The sequence below is a fragment of the Oreochromis niloticus genome, linkage group LG9, assembly GCF_001858045.2.
Source record: "Oreochromis niloticus isolate F11D_XX linkage group LG9, O_niloticus_UMD_NMBU, whole genome shotgun sequence".
NCBI classification, from domain to species: domain Eukaryota; kingdom Metazoa; phylum Chordata; class Actinopteri; order Cichliformes; family Cichlidae; genus Oreochromis; species Oreochromis niloticus.
Window position 1 is genome coordinate 35,680,063 of NC_031974.2, and position 20,185 is coordinate 35,700,247.

At 46.2% G+C, this 20,185-nt stretch overlaps 1 protein-coding gene and 1 long non-coding RNA gene across 3 annotated transcripts; both read left to right on the top strand.

Annotated features, from left to right (window-relative positions):
• Positions 1 to 15,104: 15,104 nt before the first annotated feature.
• LOC112847928 (uncharacterized) lies at positions 15,105 to 16,323 on the top strand. Of its 2 annotated transcripts, none has more exons than XR_003221769.1 (3): positions 15,105 to 15,257; positions 15,332 to 15,418; positions 15,490 to 16,323. It is a non-coding gene; the product is annotated as an uncharacterized LOC112847928 (long non-coding RNA). The 2 variants fall into 2 exon arrangements; XR_003221770.1 differs by having other exon boundaries at positions 15,105 to 15,418; positions 15,490 to 15,890; positions 16,023 to 16,272.
• Positions 16,324 to 17,008: 685 nt separating this feature from the next.
• On the top strand, positions 17,009 to 18,593 carry LOC112847926 (general transcription factor II-I repeat domain-containing protein 2A-like). Its single transcript, XM_025910543.1, has 2 exons — positions 17,009 to 18,340; positions 18,478 to 18,593. The coding sequence occupies exon 1, from the start codon at positions 17,032 to 17,034 to the stop codon at positions 18,100 to 18,102; it is 1,071 nt and encodes a 356-aa protein (XP_025766328.1). The 5' UTR covers positions 17,009 to 17,031; the 3' UTR covers positions 18,103 to 18,340; positions 18,478 to 18,593.
• The last annotated feature ends 1,592 nt before the right edge of the window (positions 18,594 to 20,185 follow it).

Consider the following 20,185-nt stretch of genomic DNA (forward strand, 5'->3'; position numbering starts at 1 on the left):
ATACAGATAATGAAATTTAATTATTAATACAATATACATCATGAGAAACGAAAGCTGAAATTGATTCAGTTTAGTACTTCTCTCTGTATGCTCTGTGATTATAAGGGCCTTAAATTCTGTGATATATACTGTAAATGATTTTCACAGAGGTCTTAAAGTACTTAAATGGTAAATGGTAAATGGCCTGTATTTATATAGCGCTTTTCTGGTCCCTAAGGACCCCAAAGCGCTTTACATATCCAGTCATTCACCCATTCACACACACATTCACACACTGGTGATGGTAACCAAGATGGTAAATCACTGCTGATAGTCTGGTTGTTTATATTTTCACGTTTTTGTGTCTGTAGGGCTGTTTGATGACGATTTGGACTCCACTGGGAGATGAGGACACACCCACATCTGTTTCATACTGCAGCCATTGATGGTGTTACGGCTCTGAGTCAGCTTTGGGCCATCAGACGCACACACTGGAAAACCAGCACCTGGGCAAAAGAAATCGTGGCAGGATCAGCCTGATATTATTTGTATCCCACTGTAACTTTACTGTATAAACAGCTAACATCTCCAAAATGTCAGGAGTAGTTAGTCATTACAAGAAGTGTTTGTGAACTAAAAATCAGAAGTGTGGGATACTGTTTGTCCGTGATTTGGAGAGCCCAGCGCTGCTCCCGACGCAGGGAAAACTAATTATGCAGGGGAGACCTACCTTGGCACTTGTGCAGGTGAAGGGAAGATATGCTTCACCATATTTTCCTGTCTTTGGCTTGAAAGGAAGTTGGTTTGGAAACATATTTGGTGATGCTTCATCTCCCGCTTTGTGTTTGTGTGTTAGCCCCGTCAAAAACCTGTCCATTATGCTAGCTGTGTCCAAGCGTTCTCTTTTTTTTTTCTTTTCATACTGAGCCCCCCCTGCACTCTGCCTTAGGCAGTTTCATTAGAAGACATAGCATACATTTTCACAGCTATGCAGATGACGCCCAGCTCTCTGTCCATGAAGCCAGATAACACACTCCAGTTAGTTAAATTGCAGGAATGTCTTAAAGACAAAGACCTGGATGGCCGTTAACTTTCTACTTCTTAATTCAGATCAAACAGGTTATTTTACTCTGCCCTGAAAATCTTAGAAATATGGTATCTAACCAGATTCTTACTCTGGATGGCATTACCTTGGCCTCCAGTAACACTGTGAGGAACCTTGGAGTCATTTTTGACCAAGACATGTCCTTCAATGCACATATTAAACAAATATGTAAGACTGCTTTCTTCCATTTGTGCAACATCTCAAAAATTAGAAATATCCTGTCTCTTAGTGACGCTGAAAAACTAGTTCAAGGTTCAAGGTTCAAGGTTCTTTATTTGTCACATGCATAGTTATACAAGTATAACACACAGTGAAATGTATCCTGACATGCTCCTCGACATGTGCAAAAACATGGAGGGGGGGGTAGAGGAATAACATTATAAATATATATATATGTATATATAGTATATACATTGGGTGAATGTGCAGTAGAAGCAGCAAGCAGGTGAATTCTGTACATTAATATGAATAGACATCTGAGTATTTTACAGAATGGACACTGTAAACATATTTAAAGTTAAAGGAATTGAGTGTCTGGAGGAGAGTCTCAGTCAATTATAGATGATGTGAGATGGCGGGTGTGTGTGTGTGTGTGTGGGGGGGGGGGGGGGGGGGGGGTTGGTTTAGGGTCCGGATGGCTTGAGGATAGAAGCTCTTCTTGAGTCTCTCTGTCCTTGCCCGGATGATGCGGAACCTTCTACCAGATTGTAGAAGTTGGAACAGTTTGTTGCCAGGATGGGACGGGTCCTTCAGTATCTGCGTTGCTCTAGTCCGGCATCTCCTGGTGTAGGTGTCCTGAAGTGGGGGGAGAGCAATCCTGCAGCAGCGTGCTCCATTGATGAAAATGGGCTTGTAGTCTCTGTGCTGACTCCTTCTGAAGTCCACCACCAGCTCCTTGGTCTTGCTGACGTTCAGCTGGAGGTGGTTGTCCTGGCACCATGATGCCAAATTCTTCACTTCGTCCATGTAGGCCGCCTCATCGCTGTTGGAGATGGCGCCCAACACCACTGTGTCGTCAGCAAACTTCAGAATGGTGTTGGAGCCGTGGGTGGCCACACAGAAGTGTAGAGGGAGTAGAGCAGTGGCGAGAGGACACAGCCCTGTGGTGCTCCTGTGTTGATGGTGATGCTGTCGGAGACACACCCACCCACCCTCACCACCTGAGTTCTGCCGGTGAGGAAGTCCAACACCCATGCACACAGACGGCTGTTGAGTCCCAGGTCCCTCAGTTTTGTGAACAGTCTGCTGGGCACTATTGTGTTAAACGCTGAACTGTAATCAACAAACAGCATTCTCACATAGTTACCCTGTTTCTTGTCCACGTGGCTGAGGGTGGTGTGCAGGACGTGGGCGATGGCATCCTCAGTGGATCTGTTGGGTCGGTAGGCGAACTGGAGCGGATCTGTGGAGTCTGGGATGGAGGAGGAGATGATGTTCTTCAGCAGCCTCTCAAACACCTTCATGACTACCGAGGTCAGTGCAACTGGCCGGTAATTGTTCAGGGATGAGGGTTTGCTGTTCTTGGGCACCGGGATGATGGTGGATCTTTTGAAGCACGTGGGGACCACAGACTTCGCCAGGGACTCGTTGAAGATGTAAGTGAACACACCTGCTAGCTGGTGTTACGGGTCCGAAATTGAGGACGAGAGTAAAACAATGATGGTCCAGAAGAGGTCGGTCAAACAACTGATTTTAATGAATACACGCAGCGTGGGGAGATGTAAACTGCAAAACATCAGTTGTAAATCCCCGTCCAAAAATACACTTCAGATTGCTTTTATAACATCAGGGTATTATAACGCCCCCTCTTGCGTTTACAAGCACATAACTTGCATCTTAAGAACATTATTTGCCTCTTCTACAGATAATGATCAATTTTAAGAGATAACTGCAGAGACAGGAGTTCCCCTTTTTGGCATCCTTTTCCAAATATGGTGATGAGGTCCCCATGGACTCTTCCTCCTCTTTGGCCCATCTTCTATCACCTGTTACTAGGCAAACTCAAATGCAACAAGAAGCTGAAAACATTCAGGCCTTTGCTCAGCTACTATTTTACTGTAACAATATACTCAGCATATAAGCTTTTAAGATTATAGATTTAACTCAACGATTTAAAGTGGTTGTAACTGCACCTGTAATAAACATGTTAATATTTGATTATGATAACCCCTGTAATACAAATTATAACATAATGCCAGCAACTTCAATAAATGCTTGGATGAAATGATAATTAATGCAATAATAAAGATGATGGTTATGTAAAATAATCCCTGTAATTCTACACTGGTCAGCACAGCAGCGCAGCAGACGGCCGGTGATGCCGTCTGGCCCCGCCGCTTTCCTTGTGTTCACTCTCCTCAATGCCGCTCGGACGTCATGCTCCGCGAAGCTGGTCACCGGTCTCTCGTTGATGACGTCATTGTCCTCGGTAGTCCAGCGGTAGATGGCATTAGCCGCCTGGCTAACCTCGAAACGGGCGTAGAACTGGTTCAGCTCATTGGTGAATGCAGAGTCGGCGTTGATCGGCGCAGTGTCCCTGGGTTTGTAGTCCGTAATGGTGCGTAGTCCGTGCCACATACTCCATGTGTCGCCCTGGTGGAAGCGGGACTCCACACGCTCCCGGTACCGGCGTTTGGCATCTCTCACCGCGCGCCGCACGCCGTATGATGCCGCTTTGTAGGCGCTCATATCGCCAGTGGCGAGACCCGCGTTGTAGGTGGCGGTCCTGGCGTTTACTGCAGCGCGGATCGATCTGTCCATCCACGGTTTCTGGTTAGGGAATGTGGTGACTCTCGCAGTGGGGATAGTTCATGCATTTATTACTTCCAGGCTGGACTACTGTAATTCATTATTATCAGGAAGTCCTAAAAACTCCCTGAAAAGCCTTCAGCTGATCCAAAATGCTGCAGCAAGAGTCCTGACAGGGACTAGAAAGAGAGAGCATATTTCTCCTGTTTTGGCTTCCCTTCATTGGCTCCCTGTTAAATCCAGAATTGAATTCAAAATCCTGCTCCTCACATACAAGGTCTTAAATGATCAGGCCCCACCTTGTCTTAATGACCTTGTAGTACCATATCACCCTATTAGAGCACTTCGCTCTCACACTACAGGCTTACTTGTTGTTCCTAGAGTATTTAAAAGTAGAATGGGAGGCAGAGCCTTCAGTTTTCAGGCCCCTCTTCTGTGGAACCAGCTTCCAGTTTGGATTCGGGAGACAGACACTTACTTACTTAGACTTAGATCCTCCCATGCATTATGTGGCATACCAGGCTCGATCTTGTGCCCAGGCTTCAGCTTCTTCCAACGATACATTTGATGTCTTTGGGTCTTGATGGAATGACCTTCGCCAGGTGTTGTGGGGTCTTTTAACGCCCAGGGGTTGCCAGCGCATTGCTGTTTTTGGAATCTGTGCATCATCCATGCGGAGGATATGGCCGGCCAGTCAGAGTCTTTTGCGTGCAACGATGTTGTGAAGTTTGACTGTGTCACTCCTTCGCAGGACCTCCTCGTTGGTGATGTGGTCAGTATAGCAGATCCTCAGAATCCGGCGAAGACATCGCTGCTGAAAGACGTTGAGCTTGGTGTTAATGCAGGCCGACACCTTCCAAGTCTCACTGGTATAAATGGCGGTTGGGATCACGATTGAATTAAGCAAGCGGAGTTGGATCTTGAGGCTTTTAAGATTAAGCTTAAAACTTTCCTTTTTTGCTAAAGCATATAGTTAGGGCTTGACCAGGTGACCCTGAATTCTCCCTTAGTTATGCTGCAATAGACGTAGGCTGCCGGGAGATTCCCATGATTAGAGAGACTTGGAGACTTAGAGGTTTTTATTGTCATTGTGCAGTTTCTTGCACAGCGAAATTGGGTAGCTGGACCACAAAGGTGCTAAAGTAAGAAAAAGAGAACCCAATATACATCGAAGGTGGAAAAAAAATAAAATAAATAGAATAAAATAAAAAGCAGTGTATATATATACATGTGTGAGTGGAACTATATACATGGTGTATGTGTAGGAAACATTGAAACAGACTGGGACCAAAATAATTGCACTTGAGCCAAAAATATTGCACAGAACATGGAAAGACTGAGATATTGCACATAGATGATCAACAGCAGTGTCAGGGTGGATGTGTTGGGGAAGTCTTTACACACTCTTAGTTTCCATTAATAGTTCTGACAGCCCACGGGAAGAAGCTGTTCTTTAGTCTGTTGGTTTTGCACCTGATGGATCTGAGCCTTTTTCCCAGAGGGCAGGATGTTGAAGAGGTGGTGGTTAGGATGGAGGTGGTCCTTTATAATTGCCCTGGCTCTGGAGAGACATCTTGAGCTGGCAATTAAGTCCAGGGAGGGGAGTGGACAGCCGATCACCTTCTCTGCAGTTCTGATGATCCTCTGTAGTCTCTTCTTGTCAGCTGTTGTGCAACCAGCGTACCACACAGGGATGGCGTGCACCAGCACACTCTTGATAGTGGCACGGTAGAAGGACACTAGGAGTTCAGTCTGCAGCCTGTTCCATCTCAGAACCCTCAAGAAATGGAGGCGCTGCTGGGCTTTCTTTACTAGGGCTGATGTGTTTGTGGACCAGGATAGGTCCTCGGATATGTGGGTGCCGAGGAACTTAAAGGAGGACACCCTCTCCACATAGTCACCTTTTATGGAGAGGGGGGGAGGATCAGTCCTTGTTTTGTGGAAGTCCATGACCACTTTCTTGGTTTTCTTGGTGTTTAGGGTGAGGTTATTGTAGTTACACCATTCTGACAGCCGCTGGACCTCATCCCTGTAGGCGGTGTCATCATCGTTGGTGATGAGCCCCATCAGAGTGGTGTCGTCTGCAAATTTGATGATGATGTTGCAGGGGTGCGTAGGGGTGCAGTCACTGGTGTAGATGGTGTATAATAGTGGACTCAGCACACATCCCTGTGGTGAACCAGTGCTGAGCGACAGGGTGGATGATTGCTGGTTGCCAACCTTGACTGATTGTGAATGGTCTGTGAGGAAGTTTTTGATCCATGCACATGTGGAGGGGAGGAAGTCCAAGTTTACCAGCTTGTCTATAAGAATGTCTGGGATGATAGTATTGAAGGCCGAGCTGTAATCAACGAAGAGCATCCTTACTGATGTCCCAGGATTCTCCAGGTGATGCAGAGCAGAGTGGAGAGCAGTGGAAATTGCATCCTCTGTGGACCTATTTGCCCTGTAGGCAAACTGGTGGGGGTTGAAGCTGGGTGGGAGGCAGTCCTTTATGTGTTTTAGGACCAGCTTCTCAAAGCACTTTGCAACCACTGGAGTCAGTGCGATGGGTCTGTAGTCACTGAGGCTACTGATGGTGGTGGACTTGGGGAGTGGGACTATTGTTGATGATTTCAGGCAGTGAGGGACAGTGGCATGTGTCAGGGAGAGGTTGAATAGTCTGGTGAACACAGGAGCCAGCTGGTCGGCGCAGGCTTTGAGCACTCTACCAGGTATTCCGTCGGGGCCAGCAGCTTTCCTCTGATTCACTGCTCTGAACACATTGCGGACCTGATGTTGTTGGAGGCTAAATGTGTGGGGGCTGTGCTCAGAGGACGCTGTGGGCAGGGTGGTGTGCATGGTGGGGGTGACTGCAGTTTTCTCGAAGCGGGCAAAAAAGTGGTTAAGTTCCTCCGCTAACGAGATGTCCATGTTATCTATATTTGTCCCATTGGCTTTGTAATTGGTGATGTGTTTCAGGCCCTCCCATACCTTCCTGGAGTTGTTATCAGAGAGGTGATCTGATAGCTTGTTTGAGTAATCCAGTTTTGCTGGTCTGATGCCTTTTTTAAGGTCTGCTCTTGCTCTGCTGTACATGTCCTGGTCCCCAGATTTGTATGCAGAGTTGCGTGCCTTTAACAGTGCCTGAACCTTGCTTGTCATCCAGGGTTTACGGTTGGGGTAGACCCGGACCAGCTTTTCTGTGGTGACAGTGTCCATGCAGTGTTTGATGTAACCCAGCACTGCGGTTGTGTGAGTCTCTAGGTCATCCTGTTCAAAGACACTCCACTCTGTGAGAGCAAAACAGTCCTGCAATTGAGCGAGAGCTTCCTCAGAAATGGTGTTAATGGTTCTGATGGTGTGCTTTGTCCTTTTCCTGAGTGGTGTGTATGCCGGGACAAGGAGTAGAGAGAGGTGGTCGGACATGCTCAGGTGGGGGAGGGGAACAGATCTGTAGGCTTGCTTAATATTTGAGTAAACATGATCCAAGGTGTTATTTCCTCTCGTAGGGCATTTCACATGTTGTACAAATTTAGGCAGCACAGTTCTTAAGCATGCTCTGTTGAAATCCCCTGCAATGTTGTGTACTCCCTCTGGGTATGTCCGTTGCTGTTCGGAGATCATGTTGTGCAGGTATGCAAGGGCTGAGCTAGCATTAGCGTCTGGTGGTATGTAGACTGCTGTTATTAGCACTGCAGGCAGTTCTCTGGGCAAGTAGAAAGGTCTGCACATGACAGACATTGCCTCTATGTCCGGGGAGCAGACTGTGGTGATGATCTTAGTGTTTGTGCACCAGTTGTTATGTGTGTAAATGCACAAACCTCCTCCTCTGCTTTTCCCCGCTGTAGCCTTTCTGTCGCTGCGGTGCATTGTGCGGCCCGCTAGCCGCACGGAGGCGTCGGGAATTCCCTATCGTAGCCATGTCTCCGTGACGACCAGGACACAGCAGTCGCGGACGATTGGCTGTGCGGCGAGAAGTAGGTTCAGTTCGTCTATTTTGTTGACGACCGACCGTGCGTTGGTCAAAAAGATGCTCGGGAGCGGTGGTTTGAAAGGCTGCCTCTTTAGCCTGGCTAGCAGGCCCGACTGGCATCCCCGCTTTTGTTTGCGTTCCTTCCGCCGCCTGCGTTTCTTGGCAGAGCCGATAACAATCCACGGAGCACCCGGTGTTCTCGCTATCTCCGGGGGGATGTTGTGCACCCTCTGATAATCACTGGTAATGGGAATCTGGCTGTTATATCCGATCTTGCCTCCGATCTTGTAGGAAAATTTGGCTTCACAATAAGGAAAACAAAAGAAGAAGAAAAAGAGGAGAAACAAAAAAGAAAGGCACCTAAGTGGAGAGCATAGAGCCGCTGCGTCTGTGCGCGCCACCATCTTGTCAAAGATGCATTGAGTTTTTCCTTTCCAGTCACCTTTCTCACTCACTATGTGTTAATAGACCTCTCTGCATTGAATCATATCTGTTATTAATCTCTGTCTCTCTTCCACAGCATGTCTTTATCCTGTCTTCCTTCTCTCACCCCAACCGGTTGCAGCAGATGGCCCCGCCCCTCCCTGAGCCTGGTCCTGCACGAGGTTTCTTCCTGTTAAAAGGGAGTTTTTCCTTCCCAATGTCGCCAAAGTGCTTGCTCACGGGGGGTCATATGTTTGTTGGGTTTTTCTCTGTATCTATTATTGTACGATCTACTGTACAATATAAAGCATCTTGAGGCGACTGTTGTTGTGATTTGGCGCTATATAAATAAAATTGAATTGAACTGAAATTGAATTTAAGACATTCCTGCAGTTAAACTAATTGGTGTGTGTTATCTGCCTTCATGGATAGATAGAGTTGGGTGTCATCTGCATAGCAGTGAAAATGTATGCTATGCCTTCTGATGATACTGCCTAAGGTAAGTAACTTTTTCCCTGTCTACCAGAGGTCTGTTTGTAGGGTTGTCATGGTGATGACTAGCCCTCGCGTTTTGGGGGTGTACTGTCCCTTTAAGAGCCGCCCTAATCCAGAGCACGCATGCACTCAGGTTTGAGTCACACACTGCGCACTGTGAGCGGGAACACTGGAGAGTTAAAGGCTGCAAAAGTTTGCGTGGCTAGCTACATGTGAGGTAAATGTGCTAGAAAAGTGTAACATACTGCAAAACATTGTCGGCAGTGTTGTAGGAGACTGTAATTAGACTAGGAAGCTAAGTTTATCTAGCGATGACTAGATGTTTGCGACAATTTTTGTAGAGTTCTGAACGTGCGACAGGTGTATGTTTAATGGTCCTCTCTCATTCCCCATGACTGGGCCACATATATATTTGGGACATTTATATATTAGAGCTAATTGTAAATTGTTATATTCAATATGGCATTACTCTCTTTATTGTCTTGGAGCAACTGTGATCACATGATTTCTTCTGGGATTAATACAGTATTCTGATTCTGACTGATTCAAAATAGAGTAGAAAATAGCTATGTAAGTAGCAGTCTATCTACTGTGATGGAGTGCAGAAAGGTGAAGTTCACAAGGCAGTTAAAAGACTCAAAAACAGGAAGTACAAAATAATGAAAGCAAATCTTTTAATCTGGTCCACTTTGTTATGTTAGTGTGTTAAAGAGTAGAGGAGGATGTGTTTCCTTTTCTTTTGAAGTTTGTCGGTATTGTTGTCACGTCTGCTTACCTTTGTCGAAAACTCACCACATGCTGCTGCCTTAATGGCTTTCTACTATTTAGATGTCTTTTAATCTTCTGATTAACAGAAAATTTCTTGGTGAATTTAAGCCATTGGAGTAGCAAGTACCTTTCACTTTTTAAACAGATTTAAATTAACTGAAAAGTCCAACAACCTACAGCCAAAAGAAAAAAAAAAAACATGTCCACTGAGGCCAGGTGTGTGGTGGGTTTAAAAAAAGTATATAAGAAAAGCAGGAGAAAAATAAAACAAAGAAAAGTTTCTCTTTCTTCATTACAAGTTTGCCACTTTTATTACGTGGATTTATTTATATGAATTAGAATGAATTATGAACAGCAACTCTTCAAACAGTGATTCCATGAGACAATGCTGTAGGTGTCATTGGTGGGTGTATGTGCTTAAATAGCTCACAGTTCCCCCACTGTGTACAGAGATCATCTCATTCTACAGCAGCATTCATGCTTCACACAATAGTGATCAGGATGCCTCTGTCTCCTTCTCTCGTCTGTACTTTGTGAAGGTTACTTACGCCCACATACTGCCTAAACTTAATATCCCTTATAAACAAACTTAATTAGTGGGAAGCGATGTTGACAGGGCTTAACTACGAGCTGTACTGGGGGCAGGGTGTTCAGCTGTTGATAATCACCTTACGACTCATTAACAAAGGGGGAGGGGCTGAGTTATTTTTAGTGTTGTCATGGTAGGCAGTTTGCAAGGAAATGACATTGGATGTGACAAAAGCTGGAGATGTGAATGTGGAGGAAGACGTGCTTATAGTTCATCACAGTAACTTAACTGCTGCAGCAGAGATGCTATGCCATGGTAACTGATTCTATTAATATACTGTGCCCAGTCACTTTAAACTGCTATTGCAAAATGTGTAAAACAAGATCAGTGGAGGGAGCGTGTTCAGTCTGCGACCTGGATCAAGTTCATGCTCTTAAGTGTTCAAAATTGGGAGTCCAGTATGGAAATGAAAGGCAGAGCAAGGGTGCATCTGATTTTTAAGATGTTATTTATTTTATGTCTTGCAGTTAACAGCAAAACTGAAACCGGTCTTAACGCAATCGTTTATACAACATTCTCAGTGCAAAACAACAAAAAAAAAAAGCACTGAATTGATCCTAAGAGGCCCATCAGCAGCAATGAGGAGATCCATCCACTTCTCTCTCCACTTTGAAGAGAGAAGTGGATGGAGCTTTGTTTCTTTAGTGAGATATATATTCACATATCACAGGTGCACGTGATTTTTCGACTGAAGTTCAGCCACATTCGACTGAAGTTCAGCCACACCTCTGTCAGTGCACCCCAGGGCAGCTGTGGCTGCAATGTAGCTTGCCATCACCAGTGTGTGAATGTGTGTGTGAATGGGTGGATGACTGAATGTAGTGTAAAGTGCTTTGGGGTCCATAGGGACTAAGTAAAGCGCTATACAAATATAGGCCATTTACCATTTACACTGTTAAGTAGCACCCCGAGAATGAGATCATCAGCCGCAGGTGTGTGTCATTCACTGTAGATGTGTGTAGGTCAGAGCGGGAACTCCAGCTGTTCCGCACCAGTTTTAGCTGGGACACATCTAAACAGCTTAAACATGTAAGTTGAATCAAACTGAAACCATGTTGCACATATACTGGATATCAAATGGGCCAATCAAATAAGGAGTGATTTTCTTAGATTCAGTTCATAAAGGAATATGCTTGTTTCATAGCCAAACTTTCTGACCTGGCCGGTAAGATGGGGCAGAAAGTCTGCGACGGTAAGCCAGGTGTTTGTTCTGTTTGTTCTGTGTAATGCTTTCTGAGTGGACCTCCACAAGTGAGGACATAGGTGAAGGTGATGCTGGACTGAGGGAACAGGCTGTTCCCTCAGTCCAGCACATTCAAGTGCTTAGGAGTCTGTAGGTATGCAAGGTTCTTATGAATGGTCCAAATTACCAGTGGATGCTTTGTGCCCTCCAGTCAGTGCCTCCACTCCTCCAATGCCAGTTTGACTGTGAGGAGTTCATGGTCGCCTACCTCATAATTTCTCTCTGCCGGGGAGAGACAGCAAGAGGAAAAAAAAAAAGCACAGGGAGTGACACGGCTCTGACTCCCGAATCAGAGGCATCCATCTCCACAATGAGAGAGAGAAAGTTTTTTTGGGGCAGTGTGTGGGGATGCATTCACGACCTTCAGCGGTGCGTAGTGTCTGCGGTGCCCTCAGCAGTGACGCTGCGTTGTCTGATGATGACTCTGGGGAATAGGAGATGTCAGGGCCTTCTCGTGAGGCCCGCTGGATGTTGGACCCGATTAAAGAAAACGGAGGAAGGTCCAACCCCAGCGAAAAATGAATATCAATATGTGCTAGACCTGAGAGCAAAGCTGCACACGCTGGGTAGGTTATCACTAGAGAATGTGCTCCAAGCTCAGGAATGTCAGCAACGCCTGTACAACAGAGGAGCTAGACTCAGGCAATCTTAACCAGGAGATAAAGTGCTTGTGTTACCCCATTCTTCCAGCTCAAAATTACTTGTCAAGTGGTAGGACCCTTCGCTGTTCTTCACTCGTTGAGCACTATTTTGAAACGCAGCCTAGCGTGACAGTGCATTCATGGCCCTATAGGCTGCCTGAACATAAAAGACAAATAATTCTGAAGGAATTGGCTGAAATGGTGAAAATAGGAGTAATAGAAGAGCCTCATGGCGCTTGGTGTAGCCCCATAGTTCTTGTAGTGAAGAAAGATGGGTCTATGTGGTTCTGTGACTGACTATGACTATCGTAAGATGAATGAAGTGTCACAGTTTGATGCTTATCCCAAGCCTCGGGTCAACGAGCTTCTGGACCGGTTAGGCACTGCTCGCTTTTTCAAGACACTGGATTTAACCAAGGGCTACTGGCAGATTCACTTATCTGCATAGTACAAGGAAAAAAATGACCTTCTCCACTATGTACGGTTTGTACAAATTTGTTACACTTCCATTCAGTTTGTTTGGAGCCCAGCCACTTTCCAGTGCCTCATGGACCAGGTGCTGCAGCCGCACGCTGCATATGCTGCTGCCTACTTGGATGATGTTATCATCCATAGTGACACCTCGGTGGAACATGTGCTGCTGGTGGCCGCAGTCCCTGAGGCAGGCAGGCATCATGGCCAACCCAAAGAAGTGTGCAGTTGGACGGAGGGAGGTGCAGTATCTAGGTTACCACTTGGGAGATGGGCAGGTGCGTCCACAGATGGAGAAAATGGCAGCCATCGCATTCTGCCCATGTCCCAAGACCAAAAAACAGGTGAGGCAGTTCTTGGGGCTGGCTGGGTACTACCGGTTCGTATCTGGCTTCGCGGACCTGACCAGCTCCTTGACTGACCTAACCCCAGATATGGTCTGGTGGACGAAGCAGTGCCAGGCGGCGTTCATGCAGGTGAAGAAAGCTCTCTGTGGGGAACTCCTGCTCTACATGCCTAAATTCTCCCTCCCTTTTATTTTGAAGACTGACACCTTGAAGACAGGGCTGGGGGCCATTTTGTCCCAGCAGGTAAGGGGAGTCGACCACCCTATTGTGTACATCAGCAGGAAACTGTTGGAGCGGGAGGCCAGGTACAGCACAGTAGAAAAAGAGTGCCTGGCCATTCCTTAGGCAGTTGACTCTCTTTGTTGCTACCTCTTTGGCTGCCTCTTTCTCCTCTGTTTGGATCATGCCCCACTGCAGTGGCTCCATCGCATGAAGGATGCCAACGCCCAGATCACCCAGTGGTATCTGGCTTTCCAGCCTTTTAAGTTCAAGGGCCATAAGCCGGGGGCGCAGCTGGTTGTGGCTGATTTCCTCTCTTGCTCGCGGGGGATGGGGTAGGGTAGGCCGGATGGCTTCCCTGCCAAAGTCGGGTGATGGGGGTATGTTGTGGGGTGTGGTTTGTGGCTCAGCTGCAGAGGAGGGGTGGAGCAGCAGGTTCAGGGTGCAGTGTCAGGAGAGGCTGACACACACCTGAGCTCCATCATCTAGTCATTGCTCCCCGATAAAAGATGTGCTGGGACCTGGGATGGGAGGTGTGTGTGCTACAAGCAGGGCAGCTGAAAAGTTGCCCAGTGAAAAACACGGTGCAAATAAAAACATGTGCAACTGCAAATGATGTTGGTGTCGGGTCCATCCTTTTCACAGATGGACATGATTTCAACAGGCCCAGTGAAACATGGTTTCTTAAACTCAGTTCGTAAGTGAATGTTTTTGGTGGATAACCACACCTTCTTACCTTGTTGACACATGGATGCAGGAATCCTGTGGTTGTCTACCAGGCGCTTTTTTTGTTCCTTGGTTTTAATGAGATCTGCTTGGGTGGACCTGATGGCAATGGCGAAGGTGGTGCTGCATGGAAAGGACAGAATGATCTTCCACAATGGCAGGCAGAAGAGGCGCCTCGAACAGGGACAAACCAGTAGCTGAGGAGGTCATACAAACTAATGCAATATGGGACCATGGGTGGCCAGGCATGGGGAGTCGTTTATGGAGTCCAGCTGGAGGTGAGCATGAAGTCTTGTTATATTGTTATAACGGCTTCAATGATGAATAGATTAACCAGCATTGCAAATAATGGACCATCAATGATGGTAGGAAAGAACCTGCAGAACTGCATTTGTGGCTGGTCAAAACTAACAACTGACATGGGCCTTAAAATCCACCAAGGCAGGAAGAAGTGCCTCAGCGAGCTGAGAAAGGGGCCTCGCATTGACACATACTTTTTAAGAAGTAAGTCAAATTAGTCAAGTGAAGCCCAGAGGCAGGAGAATCCCCATAGTCCTCTGGGTATCAGCACCCCGATTGAAGTTCATTGTCGTACAGACTCCCCCATAGTCTCCAGATTGAACCTCAGCCAAATCCAGCCAGTAGCAGCTCCCAGTCTAGAGCTTAGCCAGCCACACCCAATATTAGATTCTAGCTCAGGGCCCAGCTGTTTAATATTAGCCCCTAGCTTTGAATCGAGCCACCAAATGCTAGCAACACATTTGTGTATAGATGTAAGCCAGCCACAATCAACACCATGTTCCAGCCCAGAGCCTATCCAGAAACAGCCAACAGAATCTTCCAACACTGAGTCTAGCCAACCACTTCCGGCAAGGGAAAGGAAGATGGAAGGTAGGAAAGATCAGATTCTGTGGCCCAGATCTAGTGAGAAAAGAGAGTGGGACACCATTGACTCGGAACTGGCTCTTATACTAGATCAGGGGTGGCCAACCCGCGGCTCTCGAGCCGCATGCGGCTCTTTGCCTGGTTTCATGCGGCTCTTACGTTCATATCAAAGTTTGTGTTTGTGTTTTGGGTATTTTTTGTGATATTGTATTAAAATGTGCGCGTTCGCTTCGCTTGAGTTCAATACGGTATTTTCATCAAATGCGCATGTGTGTGAGATGAAAATACCGCAAAGTTCCCAGTAGGAGCAAGTTCGCCCGTAAAATGGCAGGGAAAAAATGCACAGCAAAAAGAAAATATGAAGATGAACACAGGACGTTTTTAACAGAGTGGGAGAGTTTATATTTTTTTGTTGAACGCAATGGCAAGCCATTCTGCCTTATATGCCAGACATCATTAGCGCACTCTCCTGCGCTCGCTCTCACTGCAAAATTAGGTCAATTGCGAACCCACCTGCATATTGATTGCAGGCTGGCATCAGGTATAAAGCTAAGCCGGTGCTTCTCTGGACTATTCCTCCCATGCATTCAGCGCAAAGCAGCAGTAAATGCTGGTACTCTGCGACGGACTGATCGGCAAGAGTAGATCATATGACAGCCACAGGTATGCTCTTGCTTAACCTCAGATTCCCTCTCAGTATCGGAATGTATAGTAATAGTTTTTGCGGCCTGTTGTAGCGCGGCAGTTTGTTTTATTCCGGCGTTGCGGAGAGAGGTGCTTGTGTGATCCCCCACCAGTGAGAGTATAGCGCCTCCGGTCCTGGGGTAAACCGTTAAAACTATTTTTATTAGCATTAACAGCTACCACAGGCTAAGGTTACATTTATCTGTTTTAGGGTTTGATCGCTGCCTTCACCTCCGTGGCAACTCGCACAGCCTTAATTGAAGAATCAAGACGCCTGCCTAGCCGTTGTTGTGAGGGCTCCTCCTCGGTGGAGCCTGCTGTCTTGTCTTGTCTGGTTTTGAATTGTTTTATCTTGTCTTATCTTGTTTTATTAAGTAGGCCTACCATTTCCTGTTTCGCCTGGTTTTATTTTATTTTATCTCTGGACCGTTGCCTGTGCCCACGCTTCTGTGATCGGGCTGAAGCAATCCTTTGCCCGAGTGTCGTGCCGGGAATTTTAAATTGCCTCCGTCGCTGGTCTTAGCCTGTGGGGAGCCAGACCAGCTTGCGATTGAGGCTTGGACAATTACTACCAGTACGAGTGGACCCGTGGGGCATAAGCCTTCCAGTGTGGTGTGTGTGTGCGTGTGTGCGATTTCTTTTATTAAAGTTATTAAAGTGTGTTTTAGTTTTTTATGATCTGTAGCGAGCCAGACGCTCAGTGTCCCTTTTATTCTTTTAACATATTTCTGTGTTTTATTTCAGTGGATGAAGGACGTGCCAGTGGCCCTGGGACCTCAGGTGGTGGGTCGTTTTCACACTTTCTTTTGTACAGCACCTGGTGGGCTGCAGTGATTTTCGTTTTGTGTGATTTTCTTTTGGGTCCACGGCTGCTGGTAAGTCCAAGTTCCATGATTGTTTTATTTTCACTTTAGGACACTGTCAACAATGACGCTACATCTTGGTTTCTAAATATTTTATTTATTTTTACTATAATTAAAACTGTTTTAATATTGGAGCCAACCTGCCTCAGTGTGCATCCCTTGAATCTGTGCGGCCTCTTTTATTCCTCTTTTTATCTATTTTTCTTAAACATATATTTCCTGGGGGTGAAATTCCCCTAGGTGGCGTTGTCATTTTATTATTTCTTTTATAACCCTGCCGACCACTTGGTCACACTAACATCGACCAGGAATTTCCAAAAGGGACTGAACTTCGCAAGCATGAGTTGGCCACTTTGAAAAGTCAGGCAGAAAAGCAGATACAGTTTTTCCAAAAATTTACGAAGTGCTCAGAGACCATAACGCTCGCATCCTATCAGCTGGCTTGGAACATTGCACGGGCTAAAAAGCCATACAATGAAGGGGAGTTTGTTAAAAAATACCTCAGTGACGTTGTTGAAATCTTGTCTCCTGAAAACAACAAATTAAAACGCATGGTATCAGACGTCCAACTGTCCCGCCACACTGTTGAACACAGAATATCGGACATTAACACGGCTATTGAATCACAGTTGCACTCTGACCTTCAAGCATGTGAGTATTTTCGTGTCGCATTGGATGAGAGTTGTGATATACAAGACAAGCCTCAGTTGGCAATATTTGCACGGTCTGTGTCAAACGATTGTGTGATCAAAGAAGAACTCCTGGATATCGTGCCATTAAAAGACAGAACCCGTGGGATAGATGTGAAAGAAACCATGATCGCTGCATTTGAAAAAGCAAATCTGCCCATAACGAAAATAACTGCAATAGCCACGGATGGAGCACCAGCCATGATGGGATCTGTGAACGGGCTTGTGGGGCTGTGCAAAGCTGACCAAACTATTCCTGACTTTTGGAATTTCCGCTGCATCATCCACATGGCGCAACTCGTGTCTAAATCATTGAATTTAGATAACGTCATGAAGCCTGTGATGGAAATCGTCAACTATATCCGCACACATGCGCTTAACCACAGGCAATTCAAGAATCTCATCGCTGAGCTGGACCAAGGGCTTCCAGGTGACCTGCCGCTGCACTGCACTGTGGGGTGGCTGTCAAAAGGCCAGGTACTCTCTCGCTTCTTTGAGCTTTTGGATGCCGTGAAACTGTTTATGGAAGAGAAGGACAAGGACTATCCCGAGCTCTCGGACCTCAAGTGGATTATGGATCTGGCCTTTTTAGTCGACATGATGTGTCACTTGGACAGACTGAACCTGACCCTGCAGGGTAAGTTAAAAATGCTGCCTGATCTGGTGCAAAGTGTGTTTGTGTTTGTCAACAAACTGAAGCTGTTCAAGACACATATTCAAAAGGGAGATTTAACGCATTTTCCCACTCTGCTAAAAGCCAGCGGGCAAGTCGCCAGCACCGCTCTGAGTAAGCAAAGAGCCAGATATGCAACGCTGATTGAAAACTTGCACGAAAGTTTTGTGACCCGGTTCCATGATCTACAATTGAAAAGGCCACAGATTACGTTCCTCGTCGACCCATTTAATGCAGAGACCGACTGTTTGAAAGTCCCGCTAGTCACAGATGAAGCTGCGGCTGAGTTGGAGATGATCGATCTTTGTGAGGAGGACCAATTGAAACCTGCTTTAAGGGAAGGGACCATTGATTTCTGGAAAGGTGTGCCAATGGAAAAATACCCCAATGTCAAACGGGCTGCGCTTAAGATACTGTCAATGTTTGGGTCAACATACGTCTGCGAGTCTGTGTTTTCTACCCTAAAACATGTGAAATCAAAGCATCGATCTATTCTGACTGACACTCATGTGAAAGAATTGCTTCGAGTGGCAACAACGGAATACAAGCCAGATTTGAAGAGGATTGTTCAAGGCAAGGAATGCCAGAAGTCCCACTAAACAACATGCATTGTAAAAGTAAATGCTATTGTAGATTATTATATTTTTGTTTGTGGACTTGGTTGAACAGAGAGTTTGTGTGTGAGACAGTGCACACAATGTTCATTGTTGAAAATGACTGGCCTGTGGTTTTAGTACTGTAGGAGTCCATTTCTGTCATTATCATGTTGGTGTGTGACATTTACAATAAATCTGGCTGAGCAGAGATGTGTGTATTTTTGTGTGTGTGTGTGTGTGTGTGTGTGTGTGAGAGAGAGAGAGAGGAAAGGATGGGTGATGTTCATGTGTGCCCATGCGTATGATGTGGCTCTTTGCAGTAACACAGTAAAAAAGAGTGGCTCTTGGTCTCTGACTGGTTGGCCACCCCTGTACTAGATCAACAAAAGGGTCCAGTTGAAAGGCAGCTAGAGAACCTGAGAACCATCATCTACAGCTATGGGGTTGAGCGGTTTGGGGTAAAAAACAAGAGTCATAGACAGCAGAAAGGCCCTTTAAACCAGTTAAAGTCCAGGAGACAGCAGGAAATTGACAGATTAGTGAAAGAGAGAACACAACTGAGGAAGCAGTGGAGCAGGGCCAATGAGACAGAAAGGGAGGGACTTATTGCCCTGCAGGAGGAAATAAAGCAACAACGTACTAAGCTGCGAAGAGCAGAACATCTCAGACGACAACGTAAGAAGAAAGAACGGACAAGGACCCTTTTCTACAGCAACCCATACAACTTTGTTAAGGGCCTTTTAGTCGAAGAGAAGAGCAGGTGCCTCTAAATGCCCATAAAAGACCTGGAAAATCATCTGAGGAAAACTTACTCGTAGGATCGGAGGCATGAGCCAGTTACCATTCCGAGTGATATGCCGCCTATCCAGGTACCTGAACACCAAATGGACATAAGACCACCTACATGGAGTGAAGTGGAGAAGGTAGTGAACCAGGCAAGAGCAGCATCAGCCCCAGGACCTAATGGCATTTCATATAGGTTCTATAAAAACACCCCACGAGTCCTCAAATACCTGTGGAAGCTGATGAAGGTAGCGTGGCAGAAAGGAGTGATTCCAAAGGCTTGGCGAAGAGCAGGAGGTATTCTGATCCCTAAGGAGAAGAACCTCTCAACTATCAGCCAGTTTCGCCAGATCAGCCTGCTGTACCTGGAGGGAAAGATCTTCTTCAGTGTCTTGGCCCAAAGACTATCTACTTTCCTGCAAAGAAACAACTATATTGACACATCAGTGCAGAAGGCTGGCATACGGGGCTTCTCAGGATGTCTGGAGCATGCCAGCGTCATCTGGCACCAGGTTCAAACTGCTAAGAAAGAACAAAGAGACCTTCATGTGGTCTTTATAGACCTTGCCAACGCCTTTGGGTCAGTTCCGCACAAGATCTTGTGGATGGCCTTGAACTATTTCAGCCTACCACACCACATAACAGGATTGGTCAAGACCTACTTTCAGGATATACAGTTTTGTGTGACAGCTGAGAACACCACCACAGCCTGGCAGCACCTGGGAATTGGAGTTATGGCAGGCTGCACGATTTTCCCTCTGTCATTTATCATGGCAATGGAGTTGGTCATGCGGGCATCTCGGTGGGTGGTGGGAGTTGAGAGACTTAAGAATGGCCTTCATCTTCTTCCCATTAGAGACTACATGGATGACATGACCATCATTACAACAACAAAACCATGTACTAGATGATTGTTACAGAAGCTCCAGGAAAACATCGAATGGGCAAGAATGGAGTTTAAGCCATTTACTTTAAGATTTAAGTAAATCTTGCAGCATCTCCATCATAAAAGGAAAACTGACAGCCGAGCAATTCTCTATCAGTGGAGAACCAATTCCAACAGTATTAGAGAAGCCCATAAAGAGCCTGGGACGGTGGTATAATGCAGACCTCAATGATACGTGGCAACTAGAACAACTAAGGCAGAACTTGGCTAACGACCTCAAGCGGATTAACAACACTGCACTCCCAGGGAAACTGAAGCTCTGGTGCTTCCAGTTTGGGTTATTACCCAGACTACTGTGGCTGTTGAGAATGTACGAGGTCTCACCTCAATGCCTCAGCAGCATTGCACTCTATAGCG

What these genes read in the sequence shown, in the direction of transcription:
- LOC112847926 (XM_025910543.1), top strand. Translation starts at nt 17,032, where the DNA reads ATGATGGGATCTGTGAACGGGCTTGTGGGGCTGTGCAAAGCTGACCAA.